The sequence below is a fragment of the Prunus persica genome, chromosome G1 (assembly GCF_000346465.2).
Source record: "Prunus persica cultivar Lovell chromosome G1, Prunus_persica_NCBIv2, whole genome shotgun sequence".
NCBI lineage: Eukaryota > Viridiplantae > Streptophyta > Magnoliopsida > Rosales > Rosaceae > Prunus > Prunus persica.
The window spans coordinates 28,430,947-28,448,302 of NC_034009.1; the positions used below are offsets into that span (position 1 = coordinate 28,430,947).

Genomic DNA, 17,356 nt, shown 5'->3' on the forward strand with positions numbered 1-17,356 from the left:
CGAAAAAGATAGAAAAATCCTTCAACTTTCAAACCAAAAACATGCAAATGCAAAATATTCTTTAAAAAATTCAAAAATAAATAAAGACATTGTTGTTCATTTTAACTTCTTTTAAAAATATCTCTCTCTTTTGTCCTTTTCCAAAATGTCCCAAGAAAATAACCTCGGGGGAACTTTGTTTTGTGCTCTGACTCCATTGACCGCGTGCGAATCTGCTGCACCTTAAACTTCACAGAGAAAAGAAAAGCCCAGAGCTTTAGATCAATAACCCAGACATTGCAAAATGGAGGTGAGCAACACAAAGCAGCAGCACCAAAGCGCTTCTATCAGTCTCACGAAACCAGTTCGTTGCATCGTCAAACTCGGTCTGGTTCTTTACCCCCCTTATTTTTATTTAATCTTATTTTGTTCCCTTTGGTAGAATTTAATCGCCACAACACTAGAACTTAATCAGTTTGTGAAGCCTTTATATACCCTCATTTATAGTTTTTTTTTCTTCTTCTGACCCAGAAAACTAATTGCCCAAATAAAGAAGGTCTATACGAGTCAATTTGGTATACTTGATTAATGGGCAGCTGATAAATTTTAATCCCATCTTGTGTTTATTTCCTGCTTCAATAATGGAACTTTTAATGGAATCAATATAAATTGAGGAAACACATTTCGTTTTGAATTTGGGCGAATCTTATGTTATGTCACTTGTCACTAAAGAAGCTAATATGGATGAATGGTTGTTTTGTTCATCATAGTAATATATGTGACATATATTTTACTTTAAGAATATGAAAGTTACACAAGAGGTGTTGCAAAGGATTTGTTCATATAGTTTCTATAGGTTGTTACAATAAGATTTTTATATAGTGTAGGAGGTGCAGCAATTACTTGCAAGAATGAATTAGAGACCATAAATGAAGAAAATCTGAAGACGGTTTCCTCGCAGCTGAGGCAATCAATGACCACGGGGTCGAATTCTGGGGAGGTTCTTGGGATGGATTGGAGCAAGCAACCTGGAGAATCAGAAATTTCATCTACCCTAAGTGATTTTGAAGATCGGCCGGTTGTGGATTCCAGCCCTTTTATAGTTGTTCACGGAGCAGGTTAGATGCTTGTCTTAATTCATGAATGGGAACTTGGTTAGATTGAACTGTGAAAAATATTGTACGGATAAATGGTAAATCTTGGCCATTTGTTTCCTACAATTTGTACCACAATGGAAACATCAGTATAAGTACATTGCATCTCTGCAGAACTCAATCTTCTATGTAGTCTTTTCAACCAGTTCTAAAGATATTTGTGTCTACCATGGTGGCTTCAGGTTCTTTTGGGCATTTTCAAGCTAGTAAATCTGGGGTCCATAAAGGTGGACTGTACCAACCCCTTGTGAAGGCTGGTTTTGTTGCCACACGCATCTCTGTAAGATATGCCGCCTTGTTGAATTCTTTTATGTTCATTGAGTCTTTATCACATCTATAAATTTTGCTTTAAGTTCACTTTCGTCTCTTGCAGATTATTTCCATGTGTATCATGTTTACTTCAATTATTTCAGGTTACAAAGCTCAATCTTGAAATTGTTAGAGCGCTAGCTAGGGGTACTGATCTACCTATTTCAATCCAACTTCAGAGAAAATTTTCATTCTATCTCTATCTATATACCTTTTTCACATCTTATATTCCGTGCAAGGGTTTAGGGTTTATACTGATTTTCTCAGTTTTAGGCTAACAATGTCTCTTATGTATCAGATACTATGAGCTAAATGTTGAAGAAAATTAGTTATTTAATTGATTCTTTAGTTAATTTGGCTGATCAGTATTTGTACTCAGCTTGCTCAGGAATGCTACAAACATTGTTTTATCTATTTTGTGTGGCTCTCAAAGCTGCATGAAACTGTCATTTCCCTATCCTGATTTCATGGTTGCTATTTATCTGCTTAACTGGACCATACTTTCACTCATGAGTTTTGTTGTGCTTTCCTTTCAGAGGGTATTCCTTCCATAGGAATGTCTCCATTTTCATGTGGATGGTCAACCCGTGAAAGAAATGTCAGTAGCTTGATTACACTTAAGCTTTGGTCCTGAAGTTATTTAACGGTCCATTTCCTTTTTATTAATTATTTGGGCGAGTAACTAATTTTCTTTTTCTAACTTAAGTTTCCTGTTTCTGCAGATAGCTTCAGCTGATTTATCTGCAGTGGCTAAGGCTATTGAATCTGGTTTAGTACCTGTAAGTTTGTATTCTTTAATTGACAATGATAATTTCAAGGCTCAGTATTTCTACCATTCATCCAGTTGTTTCTATTTTCCTGTTTTGAACTTTCTTTTTTGAACTTTTTTTAAACAGAAATATTGCCTGGTTGGCATTAAGAATACAAATAGTTTGATTGGATATGTTTTGTGTTATGTTTGATGTATGATTAATGTTGGTTTCTACTTTTCTTCTCTCATGTTTGCTTGTTACTAATCTTGATTGTTACATGTTTCCCAGGTTTTGCATGGAGATGCCGTGCTCGATGACTTACTGGTTTGGTCTCTCTTACAGAAATGCACTAGCTTATTGCTTTAATGAACTTGTACTGATACCTTGTTAATGGATTCTACTAATCAGGACTGTACCATCTTGAGTGGAGATGCCATCATCAGTCATCTTGCAGCCCACTTGAAGCCTGAATATGTTGTTTTTCTCGTATCCACCATGTCTGAATGGAAATTTTTCATGCATTTTTTTTTTGGGAATTGACATCTGAATACAGTCCATACTTGATAGTTGATATAGATGTCTTGGGAGTTAAATCAACCTAAAAGAATCTTTTTCTGGTGAAACTTTATCTCGAACTGTTCTAGTAAGTAGTAAATTATCATCTGATACGAGTGGATAAATGTTTGTTTTCATATTAATGAGGACTTAAGACTGATGTTTCGGGAGTTTATGATCGTCCACCATCAGATCCAAATGCAGTACTCTTGAGAGAAATTGGTAAGGAATGGATTTGTGCATGAATGAAATTTTGTGTTGATTTGTCAAATTGCGATGGCTCATCCAAAGTTTCACCTGCAGCTGTGGCTAAAGATGGGAGCTGGTCGATCGAGAAGCCAACATTTCAGAACAAGAACAAGCAAGGTGAGCAAGATTGCTGCAGTTTTAACATCACAATAACTGAAGGGGTCCTTTGTAGCAGTGTTTGTCTAAATGGTGTACATATTGATGGTGGTTGTCATGTCGACAGTTGAAACAAGTGTAGCAGCCCATGATACAACCGGTGGAATGCTGACCAAGATATCTGAAGCTGCAGCGATTGCGAAACTCGGAATCGATGTATATATTGTAAAGGTAAATATTTAATCCCTCCCTCAATTTCCACCCCTTCCACTCCTACTACGTGTAACCTGAGATATTTAGCTGGGTACAGGCAGCTACGAGCCATGCATTTAAGGCCTTTAGTGGAGAATTGAAAGGCAACCTTCCTGAAGACTGGCTTGGAACCGCAATCCGGTTTTCCAATAAATGAATTACGATGGATCTAACAGAGGAGGCAGAGATATGGAGAGGGGGAGCAACGAAATGGGAATAGGGAAGTTTTTCTCCTCACAGAGGTTTTGAAAGTCAGCATTTGGAAAAGACCAATAAAGGCATCTGGAGAAGACGTAAACAAACAGGATGAATTGTCACAACACAAGATCAGAAAACTGATTGTTAGACATTAGAATAAACTTATCATGTTCTACAACCGGCGTGAAACTCATTTTTTATGTGAGAAAATATGTACGGATAGAAAACGCATTATTGTTGTTATTAACAACTATGGCTCCTTAGTCATTTAGCCAACTCTCAAACAATTGGACTAGCATCCCAATCAGATAGTTGAACACCGCACTCGGGGTTGTGCCGTATACGATCAAAGAACGGCCCGACTCATAACAAAGTACAGAAACACAATGACCATAGTTGAATTTTCCAGTTTTGAATTTGGGGAAATTGGATAGCAAATGACAGAAAAACCTTTAACGTTGCCAAAGGCAAGCAAGAGAGCACGAACATATTCGACTTCGAAGTTGATACACTGGTTTATTATAAAGAGCCGAAATATTCAAGTAACAATTCATGCGAAACCAATAGCACAAGGTGATGCGAAATCCAGAAAGAAATGATCCAGTGCGGGCAAAAACCAAACCATGAAATTGCAAGTCTAAAACAAGTAAAGGTACTATACAGTCTCCAATATAACTCACCAATACCATGAAATTGGGCATGGTTCTTCAGACAGTAAACAGAACAAAAATATTGATAATGACAAGCTAATTAATGGCAACATCCACTTATAAGCCAGGGCCACCTCTAATCAAGAAAAGCTCCTGAATGGTGACCTCCAAACATACTATTAACCGTCCCAGTTTCAATTTGAAAACTAAAAGTGTTCCAGAAGAACCATAGCGTGACTATTTTGGACCAATGTCCTTGAGAGCACAAATCTGCTCCTCTCCCATAGCAGACATGACAGAAACAACCAGATCCTTCCCCTCACCAAAGCCATCCTTGATCTGCATCACATCCCAGGAAATACAATACCAATTAAGACAATAAACAACAGGAAACAGAATCAGAAAGGAAGCTTATAAAAGAAAGGGAGAGTTTTTTTTAATAGAACATGGTGCTCTACTTGCCCAAAAATGTGTGAACATAATAATGACTTCATGCAGAAAAATTATTAAGTTCACACTACATGAGAAATTCAATCAACCACTACATAAATAACTCATACCGCACATAGTCCATATTACAAAATCACTAACCTGCGTAAGCAGACTGTCATCGGTTGGAAGCCTCAGGTCATCCTTGGTGTTACCATTCTCAGTCAGCAGACTCACCTTTAGCAAGCAGCAGAAAAATGATGAAGTCAGGTTAAACCCTTATAACATAGCATGAGTATCTATAAGCAACAACTAGAAAGCATTTTTATTTATAAGAACTAGGGAAAGTGTGAACTTACAAATCCATCCTCAGAGATATCAATCAGCTGGTAGTCAGTACGGTTGACATGGGGAACCTATGACACAAACATAAAGACATTGATATACCCAAAAAAACGGAAGATATTCTTGAATGTTTAGACAAAATATTAAAGAGGTTCGTACATCACAATTGTGGGACGAGGGAACAATATCCTCAAGCTTCTTGGCAGTGAAGATATCAATACCAACAAAGTGACACTTGGCATGTCCGTGCTTTCCAGTCTTGGAAGTGGAAACCTCCACAACCTGTTACAAAAAAGAGAAAAAAGAAACCAAACCAACAAACACTCCACTAGTTAGGTGCGCATCTATGTTTACAAATTCGCAAGTATGACGAGGAGGAGGAACTGCATATAATAAGCAATTCACAAATAAATTCTCAGCAAGGCCACAGACAGCTACGAAAAAATTACCAGAAAGTTAACATATTATTCAGATAGAGCAGTGAATTGATATGTACATGTATACATAAAGAGGTTTAAGGTCTTCAGATCGAAGCATACACATCACGAACCCATAATTAATTTTTTTCAGCTTACAAAACTCACAATTAATTTCAGTCACATGCAGATGGTTATTATTAGAACGGTAAATCTGAATCATAAAGTGTGGAAGGACCTCACATTAACTACATCAAAATTACAGAATTTCATACGCGATCGATCAGCTAAACACTAACTAATCTGTCGGGAAAAAGAAAATCGAAAACAAAAAAAAAATCCTAAAAAAAAATCTAACAAAAATCAAATCCGATCTCGATGAATCTTTTCCACAGATTGACTAGAAGAACAACTAGCTTGATCGTGCCCAATTATACCAGATCATAACTACCAATAGAAAGAAAACTCTACAGAACGAAACAGTGATCAAATAAAAGTAGGAGAAGATCTATAAGCAAAGTCCTAAACGGCATTCAGATCGGAAGAGAATCGGCGAGAAAACGAAGAGATCGAACCTTGCAGGGCCTGCCCTTGATGACAATGTAACCGTTCTTGCGGATGGTGCCAGCTTGCTGAGGATAGGTCTTGGAAGCTCCGGCGTCAGCCTTGGATTCGAAGTGGTGCTCCTCGTCCGACATGGCTAGTTCTGAGCGCTGAGAGAGACAGAGAAGGAGTGAAGAGAGGATCAAGGGAGAGACGAGAAGCGGAAGAGAGGGATTTGGGAAAGTGGGTATTTATATTATAGGAAGCGTGGATTATTAAGGAAATTGGAAGAGAGGAAAGAGCACTCTAGGGTTTCTGGATCAAGCAATTTTATTATATTCTTCGGGTTATGGAAAGGGGGTGAGGGTCGCTGTCCACCGTTGGATTGCTTGACTCTTCACGGACGGATCTGATTAGAATATCGTTAGTTAGCGTTATGTTGACGCTCGAATGGTAAATGGGCACGTGGGCTGCTCATCCATAAAGAGACTGTAGATTCAGATATTTTTTATGCAATATGCCGCACAACTTCTATTTTCGATTTTTTTTTCTTTTTTTAGTTCTTCTTTTCTTTTGGGCTCTCCTAATCATGGGCTATGCAGTAGTGAAACTGAAAAATAAACCCGTTTATGGTGTAGTTTCATTGCTTCCATTTTGAGTTATCAAAAAGAAAAAAAAAAAGAAGAAAAAAATTTCATAATTTCTTGACTTCAATAAACATAATTCTTATTGAATTCACAACATAAATGAACTTATGAATAACATAATCATTTTACAGGAAGTAATTTTGCTCAGCTCGAGCTAAATAAGCAAGGAGCTTATAGCTTAAATGGTTAAAAGCAGTTACCCCTGCATCCAATGTCCTATGATCAAATGCCCTCCTCCCCAATATCGCTTATATATTTAATAAAAAGAACTTGAGTCAAATGGCTTCACAGATTTGCAGGCTAATGTGGAAGGTTCACATTAATACAAACAATAAACAAGCATGCTTCATACAACCAGTAGAGCAAAACCCATGAAAGTAGTTTCTGTCTAGAAGAGCATTACAAAAGTTAACACCATTCTACAACAGGTGCAGTTCCTAAAATTCTAGATTTTGCAGCTGACTACTCATCCAATTTGGTGGGTATAGCATTTCCTTCATGTTCAGGAAGGGCAACACTTAATATACAAGGACGCCACGAGCATCATAACTTTACACATGATCCTGAAATTTGGGCAAATTTTGAGTACATTTAGTTAGTCCAAAGGCTTTGATTCCATAGTCCAAGATATCAGAAGTGAGTTTGGCTCATCCTAGATTAAACATCAGCATCCAACCTATTGAGTACCTGTAGATCTTTACCTTCATCTGACTGTGTACAATTATCTTCTGCTTGAACTTCCAACAGATACAGATCTCATGTTGTCATTGTCAACTTCATGTATGAATACCAAAGGAGGCTCTTCTCTGACAAATGGAATCACACATGAGAAATATAGAACGCTGACAGTAATAAAGGACACAGAAAAAGTGAATCACAACACAAAATTTACTAACATTTCATTAGCTTCTTGATATGTGTAGCTTGATGCGACAGCCAGAAGTTGTCCCTTGTGATCGTACGATAAGGATGCCACACTGTTTGGGTATCTAGGCAACTGAAAATATGTAGAGGTTACAGAAGCAAATATAAAATAGTAAGACCTGAGCACACTTCAACAATTAAATCAACTATGTCAAGCAATTAAGGCAAAATACATTCACTTTGATAGGAGAATAAGCAAAATCCACGCAAATTTAGTGAAAAATACCTGAAACAGCCTCCTTTTGCTTGTAGCATCCCATGCAGTAACATAACCCTCATTGTCACCAGTAACAAAGGCACCGTAGATGCTAGATCAGACACATCAAATAAAAAGTAAGTTTTCATTATGGAAGTTGGTTAAAGCTGATAGAGTTACACATACATCGGATTGAATACAATGTCATTCACCGACACCAGATGATATTTGCTGTCAGTTGACTTTGGATGACACCGGAACATATATCTGAGACAAAACGTTAGAACATCTGTGAGAAAATTCATGACAAAGTATGACTCAAGCCCAAAAGAATAAATATTGCATATCATGGCAGGCTTGGGCATGCTAATAATAACATAGACTCTGAGAATTGACCTGATGTCATCTGAATTCGATGGGCAGGAAATCTCCAATGCTACACGTCCATCTACTGAGCCAACTGCAAACCCTGCAAAGACAATTCAAAGACTTGTATAAAATACAAGTTGTGATTTGTAATGCTAAATCAACAAGTGGACATAGAGTCAATATAAAGAATTTAATTCAAGCAAACATTTCGTAGGATGTTCTAATGAGCTACTGCTACGTGAAGTATTGTGATAGTACCTTTAGCATACGGAATTGAACTAACACATACAATCTGAACACCCATATGCGAATCTTTTGATTGAAATGGTTTTTCTAGCCTGCGCAAATCATATACATATATTGATGCTCCAACGGCTACCATCATATCAAAGCCTGAGAGTGACATGGACATCACCTCTGAATCCATATTTCTTACACACGCAATACCCTTCGGCGTACGTGTGTCCCATGACAATATCTTCTTATCCAAACCAGCAGTGATTACTTGGCCTACAACAATTTTAAGAGAAAACTTGATAACAATTATGTTCGGTACTATACAGAATAAACTAGAAATGCAGTTATGGTAATCCCGAGCTTTATGAAATTTTATGCATAAGATTTATATACAAATACTATCAAAACTTTCATTATCCTTGTTAATTCTATCACCTAACAAAAAAGTAGCTTACAGGTTTCATCAGAATATCCAACACACGTTGATGTGTCATCATGATTTCCAATTGAATCATGAATTCCAGAATGCAAGTCATACCTTGAACACATGAAACACAAAATCCCAGAAAATTCAAATGTTAGAAGAAAACATAAGAAACTCAGAACAGTTCCAGTCATTAGAACCACCTTAAGATTAAATACCTCTCAGAAAATTATTATTACCTCTTAATTAAAACTGCAAATTACAACATTAAGGATGTGATTAAAGTTCATTTCAATCGCATACCTTCTAATGAAGCCATCAGAGCCAGCGCTAAAAGCGACGGACTCGTTCTGGAAGCAACAATCGAGGAGCGCAGCTTCCGACGAAGCTTCTAACCTGAGTGCCGAGTTTCCGACGTCGTACAATCTCAGGCTCTGCGCAAAGAAACGACTTTTATTATTGAAAAGACAAAAGTGCTATGAACTCCACATTGTTGAGCCTAAAAGTATAGTACCACTCACAGAGTCCCAAGAAGAGATGAGGAGGCTGTCTGATTTCGGAGCGAACCGGATTCTGGAAATTGCATCTCGGATCGGGTTTTCGAACTTCAAGGCAGCTCCGCTCATTTTGGTGCACTTACAGACCGAACTTACTCAACGCATCGAAACAGAGAACGAACATGGAATTGGGGACAGAAAGCTCAGTAATTTCTTCAGAATTAACGAGAACGGGAGACGATTCGCCTCTTTAGGTTCCAGAAAACCCTAGAACTTGGCCAGTGAAGATTTGGGAGGGAGAGAGAACCTGAAAAGTTCCCGCTCAATGAGGAATAATTATCTGCTGAATTTAAATTCAGGCCATATTTAGTACTTAATGATTTAATATCTATTTAGTGATGAGTCTAACAACAAGTGGATCCGTGGCGCAATGGTAGCGCGTCTGACTCCAGATCAGAAGGTTGCGTGTTCGATTCACGTCGGGTTCAATCCCCGCTTGTTTTCCCTTTTTTGTTATTGTTATTATTATTATTTCTGGAGTTTTTTTGTTTGTTATTATTTTCTTTTTGGAGATATATCAACCAATAATTTTTTTTTTTGTTTACATTGATGGACCAATATCAACGTGGTATTAATGAGTTTTGTTTTTGCTTAAATTTGTATTTTCGGGTCTTTTGGACAATACCAATAACTGATCCCACAAAAAGCATATTCACCTATATATACAGGCTCCCTAAAGATTGTGCTTAAGAGTCAAGACCACTGATGTTATCAACAGAAAACAGGCTTGGATATCATACCAGTCACAAAATCTGTCATGAACTTGATAAGCTGACTAACAGACAAAATCACACTGCTAAAGTTAATTAAAGCCAAAATTAAAACCAAACCGTGGATTCGATTCAACAGATGAAAAACACATCTCTAATCGCCTTACAGGATTTTTTTCATTTATGTACAGAAGAAAAAGGTCCAATCCCAACATTTAAAAGAGAAACACAACCTATTTCTTGAACCTAAAACTCATTGGGTTCCTTTAGTCAGGAATGAAGAAATCAAACTTGACATCAACAGAACCAGAACTTTCTCCAGTATCTTTGTACTCAATATTTGTTATGGTTCCAGTCTCGTCTCCAATCTGATATTCTGGCTTAACCCGTCTTACAGGCACCGTGACGGAGTAAATGGTTCCCACATCTGTATCAGCAGACACACTCAGCTGAACTTTGTCTCGTGATTCTATCTCAACAAAATCTGATAGAGCATGCACAATGTTGTTGACAATCATCCTTTTAGCCTCATCACTAACTGCACATCGGTCAGAGAAGAGGATCATCTTCAAGCGCTGCTTGGCAATATTTGCATTAGAGCTCCTTCTAGTTGTTGGAGACGGGAACATTATTTTCCAAGCCAAGTTTAAACGGTCCAAGAAACTCATGTTGATGGCATTAAGGAGGAAGCTCTCGGAATCTTGGCTGCTTGACTTCGATGAGAGTTGAAAATCTCCACTCAATCGCTTGGAATGTTGACGAATACTGCGTCTATCAAATGACATACTGGGCCACTTCAGTGCAATGTCAGAAATGCTAGATCCTCTATTTGAAAAGCTAGCAAAGTCTACCTATAACACAAGACAAAACTTGGTAGTTGAGCAGACTCAGAGGAAGACGTTTGCATATATAATTAAACCATCTGATGAAATTTGAAAATTAGGAGCAAGTTCACTTGATGGGTTCTCAATATTAAAATGAAAGTGAGGATTTCTTTCCCTTCATGAATAAGGAAAAAACGTTAGGGGCACCATCAGAGCAACCATACAGATCATTGCAAGTAACCAACCATAAAGAAATGAAACACTTCAATTTCTACTTCAACTTAAGTTAGAAGAATAAACTTAACTGTGGATACAAACACCAGGGGAGATCTTAATTAGATACCATAGCTGAATGGATAACTCAAAGGCAATCTAGAATCGATCACCTAGATGACAAACCCAATCCAATATGACAGCAAAGGAAGAAAACAAGCAAGTATTAATCTGACGAACACCATGGTAAGCTTGATGATGACTATGACAAGAAATCCACAATCACAAAGACATATCTGCTTTCAGTTTTACCTAAGAGTGCTCCATTTAGACATATCTCACTTAAACATAAAAAAAAACCCTTCAGTGAATAATAAGCGAGTGTATTCATTTGTTTACCGCTTTACATGACCTTAAGACTTGGAGACTAGACTCAGAAGACAGACGATATTAAGTGAAATCCGAGTCAAATGAGATACAAGCAATACTTTCAAGGACCTTCATTCTACCACCGCAGCATTTTCCTTTTAGATATCAGTCCAGCGGGAAATACAATTCAGGTTAATGCGCATAAATTACCGAATTTCACCTTCTTTTTGTCTGTGAACTTGAGCTTCAAACGTAACTGGTAGTTTAGCAACAATGATTCAAACTTATGTTCTATGGCAGACCCCAATTCTTAAACATCTCCGTCTTCCAACTAAGGAAACGTTGTCTACAAGGGGAAAGAGGGAATCGGTATCGCACAGTTGACCTCAACCAAAACCCAAAGTTTCAGTTCATTTCTCACGCTTTCCCGAGAACCAAACAGCACAGAAAGCGAAATATGACGAAATGCATGAAACCCACTTCAAATCAGAAACAAAATGACAAAAATACATGAGAATTAACACTGGCAAGAAAAGGGTCAAGAAAAAAACTCAGACCTTTGAATTGGGCAAAGAGCTCCGGAGAGAGTGCGTTGTGTGAGAAGCCAGTGTTGCTGAGACCCTCAGATCACCAAAAACAGCCATATTTCGTCTTCAGTCTCTCTGCTCAGATACTCGTTGTACTCCTCGCGCTTTCCGTTTGCTCAAAGGGACTAGTTTTCAGCCTTTCAATTTCAAGGGTTCTGGTTTGTTTCTGAAAAAAATAAAAAAATAAAAAAAATAAAAAAAATAAAAAAATAAAGGGGGTTTTAGGTTGTTGAGCAATAAACACTGCACGTCGCTTATTTTCATATAAAACGAGATGTCGTATTTACAACAAAGTTGGAATAGAAGACAAGCTGCAGTCAACAACTAACAAAACTTTGCTCCACTTGAAAAAACCGAAGAAACGGCAAACACGGCAGTAAAATTAACTTCCAAAACCTTGAATTTCAGTGAATGGGGAGGTGGAGAGCCGCTTCTCTTCTCCTCAATCACGTAACCACCACAGCTTCCAAATCTTCTGTAGCTGCGAAGCCTCCTTTCCATCTCTCACGTCCTTCAAGCCCCATCTTCTGCTTTCACTTCGTCAATTCAATACCTTTCTCTGCAATCCCATCTCGGGTTTCCATTGATACCAATGATTATGACTCTGAGCCTCCTTATTATGCCCACAGCCAAACTCAAGAAGACGAGGAAACCAAAAAGGTTCCTGTTAAAGCCTACTTTCTTTGTACCAGGTTAGCCATTATCGCTCTTACTTCTCTGAATCTTCATGCGGGTTTTGATTGTTCCGACATATATTTATGTGGGTCTATCTTCATATGTGTTTTTCGTTTGATATAGGCATATATGGTTTCTTCAAGCTAATCACTTTCCTTAAAAGAACATTGATTTAAGCCGTTGTTTTCAACTTTCTGACTATTTGATACTGTTTTAATGCTTCTATGCTCTTCATTTTCTCATATTTGATCTGGGATTCTGATTTTCGTTTTTGGGTCTGTCACGAATTTTGTACTGGGGCGCTTCCACTTTTTGTTCTCTCTCACTTTCTCAGTTGTTCTGGCTATGTTCTTTATGATTTGGCTTTCTCAGATTCATGGTTTTCGCAGTATCAATTTGAAGAGCATGCAAGCCGAGAATTTAAGCAATGTCATTCCTCCTTCTTCTCGCTCAACAAATTATATTGCCCTCAGATTTTGCGATTTCCCTTCACAAAATGCTGTAAGATGATTTTATTAATCAGATATTTTGCTTGGTTGAAGTTCTTTTTCTAACTAAATTTCCTTGTTCAGACTATTCTGCCTCATGATATATATATATATATATATATATATATATAAAGAAATGATTTTTGGGGCATTAAATTTGCATTGAGGCAGTGCAATGCATTCATTTTTCTTTTTTGAGCAATAATGAGAGGAAATTTGAACTGAATTTTATACTAATTTGCTTTAAGCAATTTTGAATACCTTTTTCATAATTCAGAACAGAGTTACAACTGCATATCTCCTCAGGCTAGTTTGCCAATCAGATATTTTTTGTTTATTTGTTATTTTGTCCCCTGTGAAGAGGTATGTGGTCATTCAGATGGTCCAATGGAACCTTGATCACTCCTCGTACTAACCTATGGAGCTCTTTTTAACAACTGCTATGAGCATATTGTCTCTAGTGTCGAAACTGATGCTTGAATTTGCATAGCTGACTAAGCTATTTTCTTCATATACTTTCTGGGATATGGTACATATGGAATGACTGATTGATGTCCTATTGACTACAAGTCTACTTTTCTTTTTTGGTAATAACTAATAGCAGCGTTGAGTATAATTAATATGACAGTTCTGCTGTCGTTTAGGAACTTGGAGTCTGGGGGAAACCGAGCTACTGTCGTTACATGGTTGTATTCCAGTATGGATCTGCCGTTCTGTTTAATGTTGAGGACCATGAAGTTGGAGCTTACCTTGATATAGTTATAAGGCATGCTTCTGGATTACTTCCAGAGATGAGGAAAGACGGTAAATTTCTTTAAGTTCTACTTCATTTGAGCTCTTGAGTTGATCTTACACGTTATTTAAGTTCAATTCCACTGAATCATCAAATGCTAATTTTTTATTGTAGATATTGATGTACTCTGAAAAGGAAAAGGTTGAAACATTTTGAATTATTATGATAATTAATTTACCGTTTGTCTCTTTGTGTGTGCTTGCATTAGATTATGCTGTAAGAGAGAAGCCAAAGCTGGAGGAGGACATGCAGGGTGGCCCAGACTACATAGTTCTTAAAACTTTGGACACTGATGCTATTCGCATTATTGGAAGTGTGCTTGGCCAAAGCATTGCTTTAGATTATTTTGTATCGCAGGTAATTCTTATCCAGGATTCAATTTTATGCGAAAAGATCGCATTGTGTATCTATCTCACTTTTTCCGTAAACCAGCACAGCTGCATTTCAAATTCTCTGGAGATCCTTGTATCTTATATCATTACAATCTAAATCTCTCTATTCCCTGCCCACGCTTCGGTTGTGTGGGTCTCTCTCTCTAGGTTGATGGTATGGTTGAAGAGTTTGCAGATATAAATCGTGGCATGGAGAAAACTGGGACTTTCACAATGCATAAAAAGAAGCTCCTTCAACTTGTTGGGAAGGCTAACTCAAACCTAGCTGATGTAATTCTTAAAGTTGGTCTTTTTGAGAGGTAATGCCATTATAGCTGTCCTTGGGTTTTTTTAGTGATACTCTTTTGCATTTTGAGTTGGTCCTTCTGTATACATGATGATCTAGTTTTCTTACTGACCTGGAAATTGAATATGTTTCTTCTTCTCATTGATTTCAACTTCTCCCCTGTTCTGGATTAGAAATCTTGGTGCCAACTTATTTTGAAAATTCAGAAAATATACTATGGACTTGGCTGAGTTAAGATCGTATTAAACCCAAATTTTATAATTTCATCAGTTGACATGTTTTCTTATCTGACATTGCTTCAACTACTTGAATACATCAGCTTGGTTCACAACTTCACATTGCAGCTTCTCATATTAATTTTGTTCCTTATCCATCAGATCAGAAATTGCTTGGAGGGATGCAAAATATGCTAAAATACATGAGTACCTTCGGGAAGAGTATGAGGTTACACAACGCTTTGGAAACTTGGATTTCAAATTAAAATTTGTAGAGGTATTTTTTCCCTTGTAAACATTGTAAATTCATCTTGGTTCTTAAATCATGGAGACTTACTTCTGTCTCATAAGAGGTTGACTGAAAAGAGGATATAATTAGGATATATTACTCGGAAAAGCGTATGGACAAGAAGTTACTTATAGAAAGTTGTAAGATGGTATTTTGCAAGTGTAGATATTGTCTTTGAATAATTTCATATTTTCTTTTAACTAAACCACTCCTTCTTTGCAGCACAACATTCATTTCTTGCAAGAAGTCCTTCAAAATAGAAAGTCGGATCTTCTGGAATGGTGCATCATCTTCCTATTGAGTATAGAGAACATTATATCACTATACGAGATTGTTCGTGATTCAACTGCAGCTTCTTTGTGATTTGAGAAGTAGATGAGAAAAGTTGCAGCAGCCAAAGCCACTATGCTAGAAAATTTTGTCGACAAAGAAAAGTGAATTTTTTATGAATATTCTTTCACACTGTCAAAAATTCTCCGATTCACTCCTAATTGAATTGCTAGTTTCAATATAAAATTGAGTTTTACTGCATAAAATGTCTAAAACACAATGCGCATCAAGTGCAAAAGAAGCAATTGCATTATCGATCCCAATAATACTTATCCAACAGCCAAATTGTGAGATAACCACATAACAATCCTCTGCATTTTAAGCAATCAAACAAGAAGCAGCTTCATAAATGCCAATGCCAATTAAGTAAGAAGCTAGCAAGAATTCAGATCATCTTCCCATTATATTTTACTCAAAAAGCTTAGAATTCTTCTACTCTAACAGAGTCACGGGGTGTTATATAGGCATCCTTGGGTCTTGACTTCTTAACGCCGGCTGTAATCCACACCTTGTCGGACTTGGAACTTTCGAGTGCCACACAAGTGACCTTAACCCATACTACAACCTTGGTCTTCATTCCCTCTATCCCTGTGAGCTTTCCCCTCAGAAGAATTGCCTTTACCCGGGTTGCGTACCGTATAACAGAAGAATCCTTGAAGCTAACTTCACATGGAGAGGGCAAATACACTACCAGCTTGGCGTTTGATTCGGTAAACTCATAACAGGTTATGTTCTGCGGAAAGAGTCCCGGCGGCAAGTTGTACTCTCGAAGGAGATCTGGTAAGCTTTTTGGTGGCTTTCCTGTAGGTGAACCAACAAGGAAGAGAAACTATCTTTTGATCAATAAACAAGAAAGAATGCTGTTGGTTTAACATGAAATGAATTTGACAAGTAATAATAATATGCTGCAAGTTCAAAATATTGCCTGGTCTGCATTTAGGCATACTAATGATACTATGGTAGATATTGTTCCACACCTTTTAGTTTGTTGAAAACCCATTTTGCCTTCTCCTCGACAGTGTTCGAGAAAGTCTGCACCAACAAACATACTAATTAAGAAGAATGCACAAAATCTCAATTTGGTTACCCCATGTTTGGTTTAACAAGCGATTGTTTTCCAGAGACAAAAGGCATCATGAATGAACCAGGGAAACTGGAAATCGTTAAAAAATCCTAAATCATCCACTCCCATTCCTCTATTCTCATATTCATCCAAAACCCATCTTCCAACTCACTTTTTCTCAGCCAAAAACCTAACAGATCAGATCTCATCCACCCGTAATTACACACGAGGAAAGCAAAATTAGCAGAAAATCATGAACTGGGCAAACTTCATCCAAGGCACATTACACAAAGGAAAAGCAAAAAGGGCACAAAATCTGTACTTACAGTGAGGTCGTCAGAGATGTTAGAGAACTCTTCCTTAGCCTTCTTTGAGATCCACAAGCTTCCAACTTTTAAGCTGTTCACTTTTGTTAGGGCTCTCTCCATTCTCTCTCTCTCTCCCTCTATCTCTCTCTAATGAGTACACTGGTGGTGAGTAAGCAAGCAGTGATGAGTATATATATATATATATATATAAAGTAATCGCTCTCGTCAAGTCTGAAGCGGGAGGAGAATGGAGACAAACATGCGCCCTCACAATTATCAACAAAAGACGAATTTATAGCGAGAGAGTAAAGTCATGCTGCCTCGTGAGTCGGCCGCCGATTTTTACAGTTTTTGTGGCTTCAATTCAAAGTTTCAAACTTTCCCTCAGACAGACCCGAGAAAGAAGAGACAAAAAAAAGGTTCAAAATTTCCCTCAGTATGTTTTCTTCTGTTTTTACTAAAGAAAAGTTTAATACTTTAGTTTACAAATAAATAAATAAAGGTAAAAACTATTCAACTACAAGTCACATAAT

At 37.4% G+C, this 17,356-nt stretch overlaps 6 protein-coding genes and 1 non-coding gene across 11 annotated transcripts; 3 read left to right on the plus strand and 4 right to left on the minus strand.

The window, feature by feature from the left end:
• LOC18789342 (glutamate 5-kinase) lies at nucleotides 169–3,828 on the plus strand. Of its 4 annotated transcripts, none has more exons than XM_020569744.1 (12): nucleotides 169–365; nucleotides 867–1,097; nucleotides 1,316–1,413; nucleotides 1,547–1,589; nucleotides 1,979–2,040; nucleotides 2,165–2,221; nucleotides 2,483–2,518; nucleotides 2,603–2,680; nucleotides 2,905–2,971; nucleotides 3,053–3,115; nucleotides 3,222–3,325; nucleotides 3,395–3,828. In XM_020569744.1, exons 1-12 carry the CDS (start codon nucleotides 284–286, stop codon nucleotides 3,425–3,427), a joined length of 954 nt encoding a protein of 317 aa, XP_020425333.1. In that variant the 5' UTR covers nucleotides 169–283; the 3' UTR covers nucleotides 3,428–3,828. The 4 variants fall into 4 exon arrangements, with proteins under 4 accessions (XP_020425333.1, XP_020425327.1, XP_020425331.1 ...); XM_020569738.1 differs by having other exon boundaries at nucleotides 3,405–3,828; XM_020569742.1 differs by having other exon boundaries at nucleotides 2,483–2,512; nucleotides 3,405–3,828.
• LOC18792034 (eukaryotic translation initiation factor 5A-2) lies at nucleotides 4,149–6,293 on the minus strand. The gene is made up of 5 exons (XM_007223575.2): nucleotides 5,960–6,293; nucleotides 5,128–5,250; nucleotides 4,983–5,039; nucleotides 4,786–4,860; nucleotides 4,149–4,533 (listed from the first exon to the last, which is right to left on the minus strand). Exons 1-5 carry the CDS (start codon nucleotides 6,080–6,082, stop codon nucleotides 4,432–4,434), a joined length of 480 nt encoding a protein of 159 aa, XP_007223637.1. The 5' UTR covers nucleotides 6,083–6,293; the 3' UTR covers nucleotides 4,149–4,431.
• On the minus strand, nucleotides 6,632–9,559 carry LOC18790064 (mitotic checkpoint protein BUB3.3). Of its 2 annotated transcripts, none has more exons than XM_020569753.1 (10): nucleotides 9,246–9,559; nucleotides 9,028–9,158; nucleotides 8,756–8,838; nucleotides 8,322–8,573; nucleotides 8,091–8,163; nucleotides 7,881–7,961; nucleotides 7,725–7,806; nucleotides 7,471–7,571; nucleotides 7,276–7,380; nucleotides 6,632–7,137 (listed from the first exon to the last, which is right to left on the minus strand). In XM_020569753.1, exons 1-9 carry the CDS (start codon nucleotides 9,348–9,350, stop codon nucleotides 7,296–7,298), a joined length of 993 nt encoding a protein of 330 aa, XP_020425342.1. In that variant the 5' UTR covers nucleotides 9,351–9,559; the 3' UTR covers nucleotides 6,632–7,137; nucleotides 7,276–7,295. The 2 variants fall into 2 exon arrangements, with proteins under 2 accessions (XP_020425342.1, XP_020425347.1); XM_020569758.1 differs by having other exon boundaries at nucleotides 7,262–7,380.
• On the plus strand, nucleotides 9,638–9,709 carry TRNAW-CCA. The gene has a single exon. It is a non-coding gene; the product is annotated as a tRNA-Trp (tRNA).
• LOC18790183 (cell division topological specificity factor homolog, chloroplastic) lies at nucleotides 10,081–12,169 on the minus strand. The gene is made up of 2 exons (XM_007223881.2): nucleotides 11,955–12,169; nucleotides 10,081–10,842 (listed from the first exon to the last, which is right to left on the minus strand). The coding sequence occupies exons 1-2, from the start codon at nucleotides 12,039–12,041 to the stop codon at nucleotides 10,258–10,260; spliced, it is 672 nt and encodes a 223-aa protein (XP_007223943.1). The 5' UTR covers nucleotides 12,042–12,169; the 3' UTR covers nucleotides 10,081–10,257.
• Nucleotides 12,264–15,651, plus strand: LOC18790352. The gene is made up of 7 exons (XM_007223275.2): nucleotides 12,264–12,676; nucleotides 13,049–13,160; nucleotides 13,792–13,951; nucleotides 14,149–14,297; nucleotides 14,480–14,631; nucleotides 14,996–15,110; nucleotides 15,345–15,651. Exons 1-7 carry the CDS (start codon nucleotides 12,396–12,398, stop codon nucleotides 15,483–15,485), a joined length of 1,110 nt encoding a protein of 369 aa, XP_007223337.1. The 5' UTR covers nucleotides 12,264–12,395; the 3' UTR covers nucleotides 15,486–15,651.
• LOC18789780 (uncharacterized protein At5g01610) lies at nucleotides 15,679–17,184 on the minus strand. The gene is made up of 3 exons (XM_007225876.2): nucleotides 16,842–17,184; nucleotides 16,430–16,484; nucleotides 15,679–16,253 (listed from the first exon to the last, which is right to left on the minus strand). Exons 1-3 carry the CDS (start codon nucleotides 16,941–16,943, stop codon nucleotides 15,874–15,876), a joined length of 537 nt encoding a protein of 178 aa, XP_007225938.1. The 5' UTR covers nucleotides 16,944–17,184; the 3' UTR covers nucleotides 15,679–15,873.

What these genes read in the sequence shown, in the direction of transcription:
- LOC18789342 (XM_020569738.1), top strand. Translation starts at nt 284, where the DNA reads ATGGAGGTGAGCAACACAAAGCAGCAGCACCAAAGCGCTTCTATCAGT. An exon ending in TCGTTGCATCGTCAAACTCG is followed by an intron (nt 366 to 866) that starts GTCTGGTTCTTT and finishes TATATAGTGTAG; the next exon opens with GAGGTGCAGCAATTACTTGC. An exon ending in CTGAATATGTTGTTTTTCTC is followed by an intron (nt 2,681 to 2,904) that starts GTATCCACCATG and finishes TGAGGACTTAAG; the next exon opens with ACTGATGTTTCGGGAGTTTA.
- LOC18792034 (XM_007223575.2), bottom strand. Translation starts at nt 6,082, where the DNA reads ATGTCGGACGAGGAGCACCACTTCGAATCCAAGGCTGACGCCGGAGCT. An exon ending in CCTCGTCCCACAATTGTGAT is followed by an intron (nt 5,040 to 5,127) that starts GTACGAACCTCT and finishes TTTGTGTCATAG; the next exon opens with GTTCCCCATGTCAACCGTAC. An exon ending in ATATCTCTGAGGATGGATTT is followed by an intron (nt 4,861 to 4,982) that starts GTAAGTTCACAC and finishes TGCTTGCTAAAG; the next exon opens with GTGAGTCTGCTGACTGAGAA.
- LOC18790064 (XM_020569753.1), bottom strand. Translation starts at nt 9,350, where the DNA reads ATGAGCGGAGCTGCCTTGAAGTTCGAAAACCCGATCCGAGATGCAATT. An exon ending in TGGATATTCTGATGAAACCT is followed by an intron (nt 8,574 to 8,755) that starts GTAAGCTACTTT and finishes AAATTGTTGTAG; the next exon opens with GCCAAGTAATCACTGCTGGT. An exon ending in TCGAATTCAGATGACATCAG is followed by an intron (nt 7,962 to 8,090) that starts GTCAATTCTCAG and finishes GTTTTGTCTCAG; the next exon opens with ATATATGTTCCGGTGTCATC.
- LOC18790183 (XM_007223881.2), bottom strand. Translation starts at nt 12,041, where the DNA reads ATGGCTGTTTTTGGTGATCTGAGGGTCTCAGCAACACTGGCTTCTCAC. An exon ending in GCTCTTTGCCCAATTCAAAG is followed by an intron (nt 10,843 to 11,954) that starts GTCTGAGTTTTT and finishes CTTGTGTTATAG; the next exon opens with GTAGACTTTGCTAGCTTTTC.
- LOC18790352 (XM_007223275.2), top strand. Translation starts at nt 12,396, where the DNA reads ATGGGGAGGTGGAGAGCCGCTTCTCTTCTCCTCAATCACGTAACCACC. An exon ending in GCCTACTTTCTTTGTACCAG is followed by an intron (nt 12,677 to 13,048) that starts GTTAGCCATTAT and finishes TGGTTTTCGCAG; the next exon opens with TATCAATTTGAAGAGCATGC. An exon ending in TAGATTATTTTGTATCGCAG is followed by an intron (nt 14,298 to 14,479) that starts GTAATTCTTATC and finishes CTCTCTCTCTAG; the next exon opens with GTTGATGGTATGGTTGAAGA.
- LOC18789780 (XM_007225876.2), bottom strand. Translation starts at nt 16,943, where the DNA reads ATGGAGAGAGCCCTAACAAAAGTGAACAGCTTAAAAGTTGGAAGCTTG. An exon ending in ACATCTCTGACGACCTCACT is followed by an intron (nt 16,485 to 16,841) that starts GTAAGTACAGAT and finishes TTGTTGGTGCAG; the next exon opens with ACTTTCTCGAACACTGTCGA. An exon ending in GGTTTTCAACAAACTAAAAG is followed by an intron (nt 16,254 to 16,429) that starts GTGTGGAACAAT and finishes GTTCACCTACAG; the next exon opens with GAAAGCCACCAAAAAGCTTA.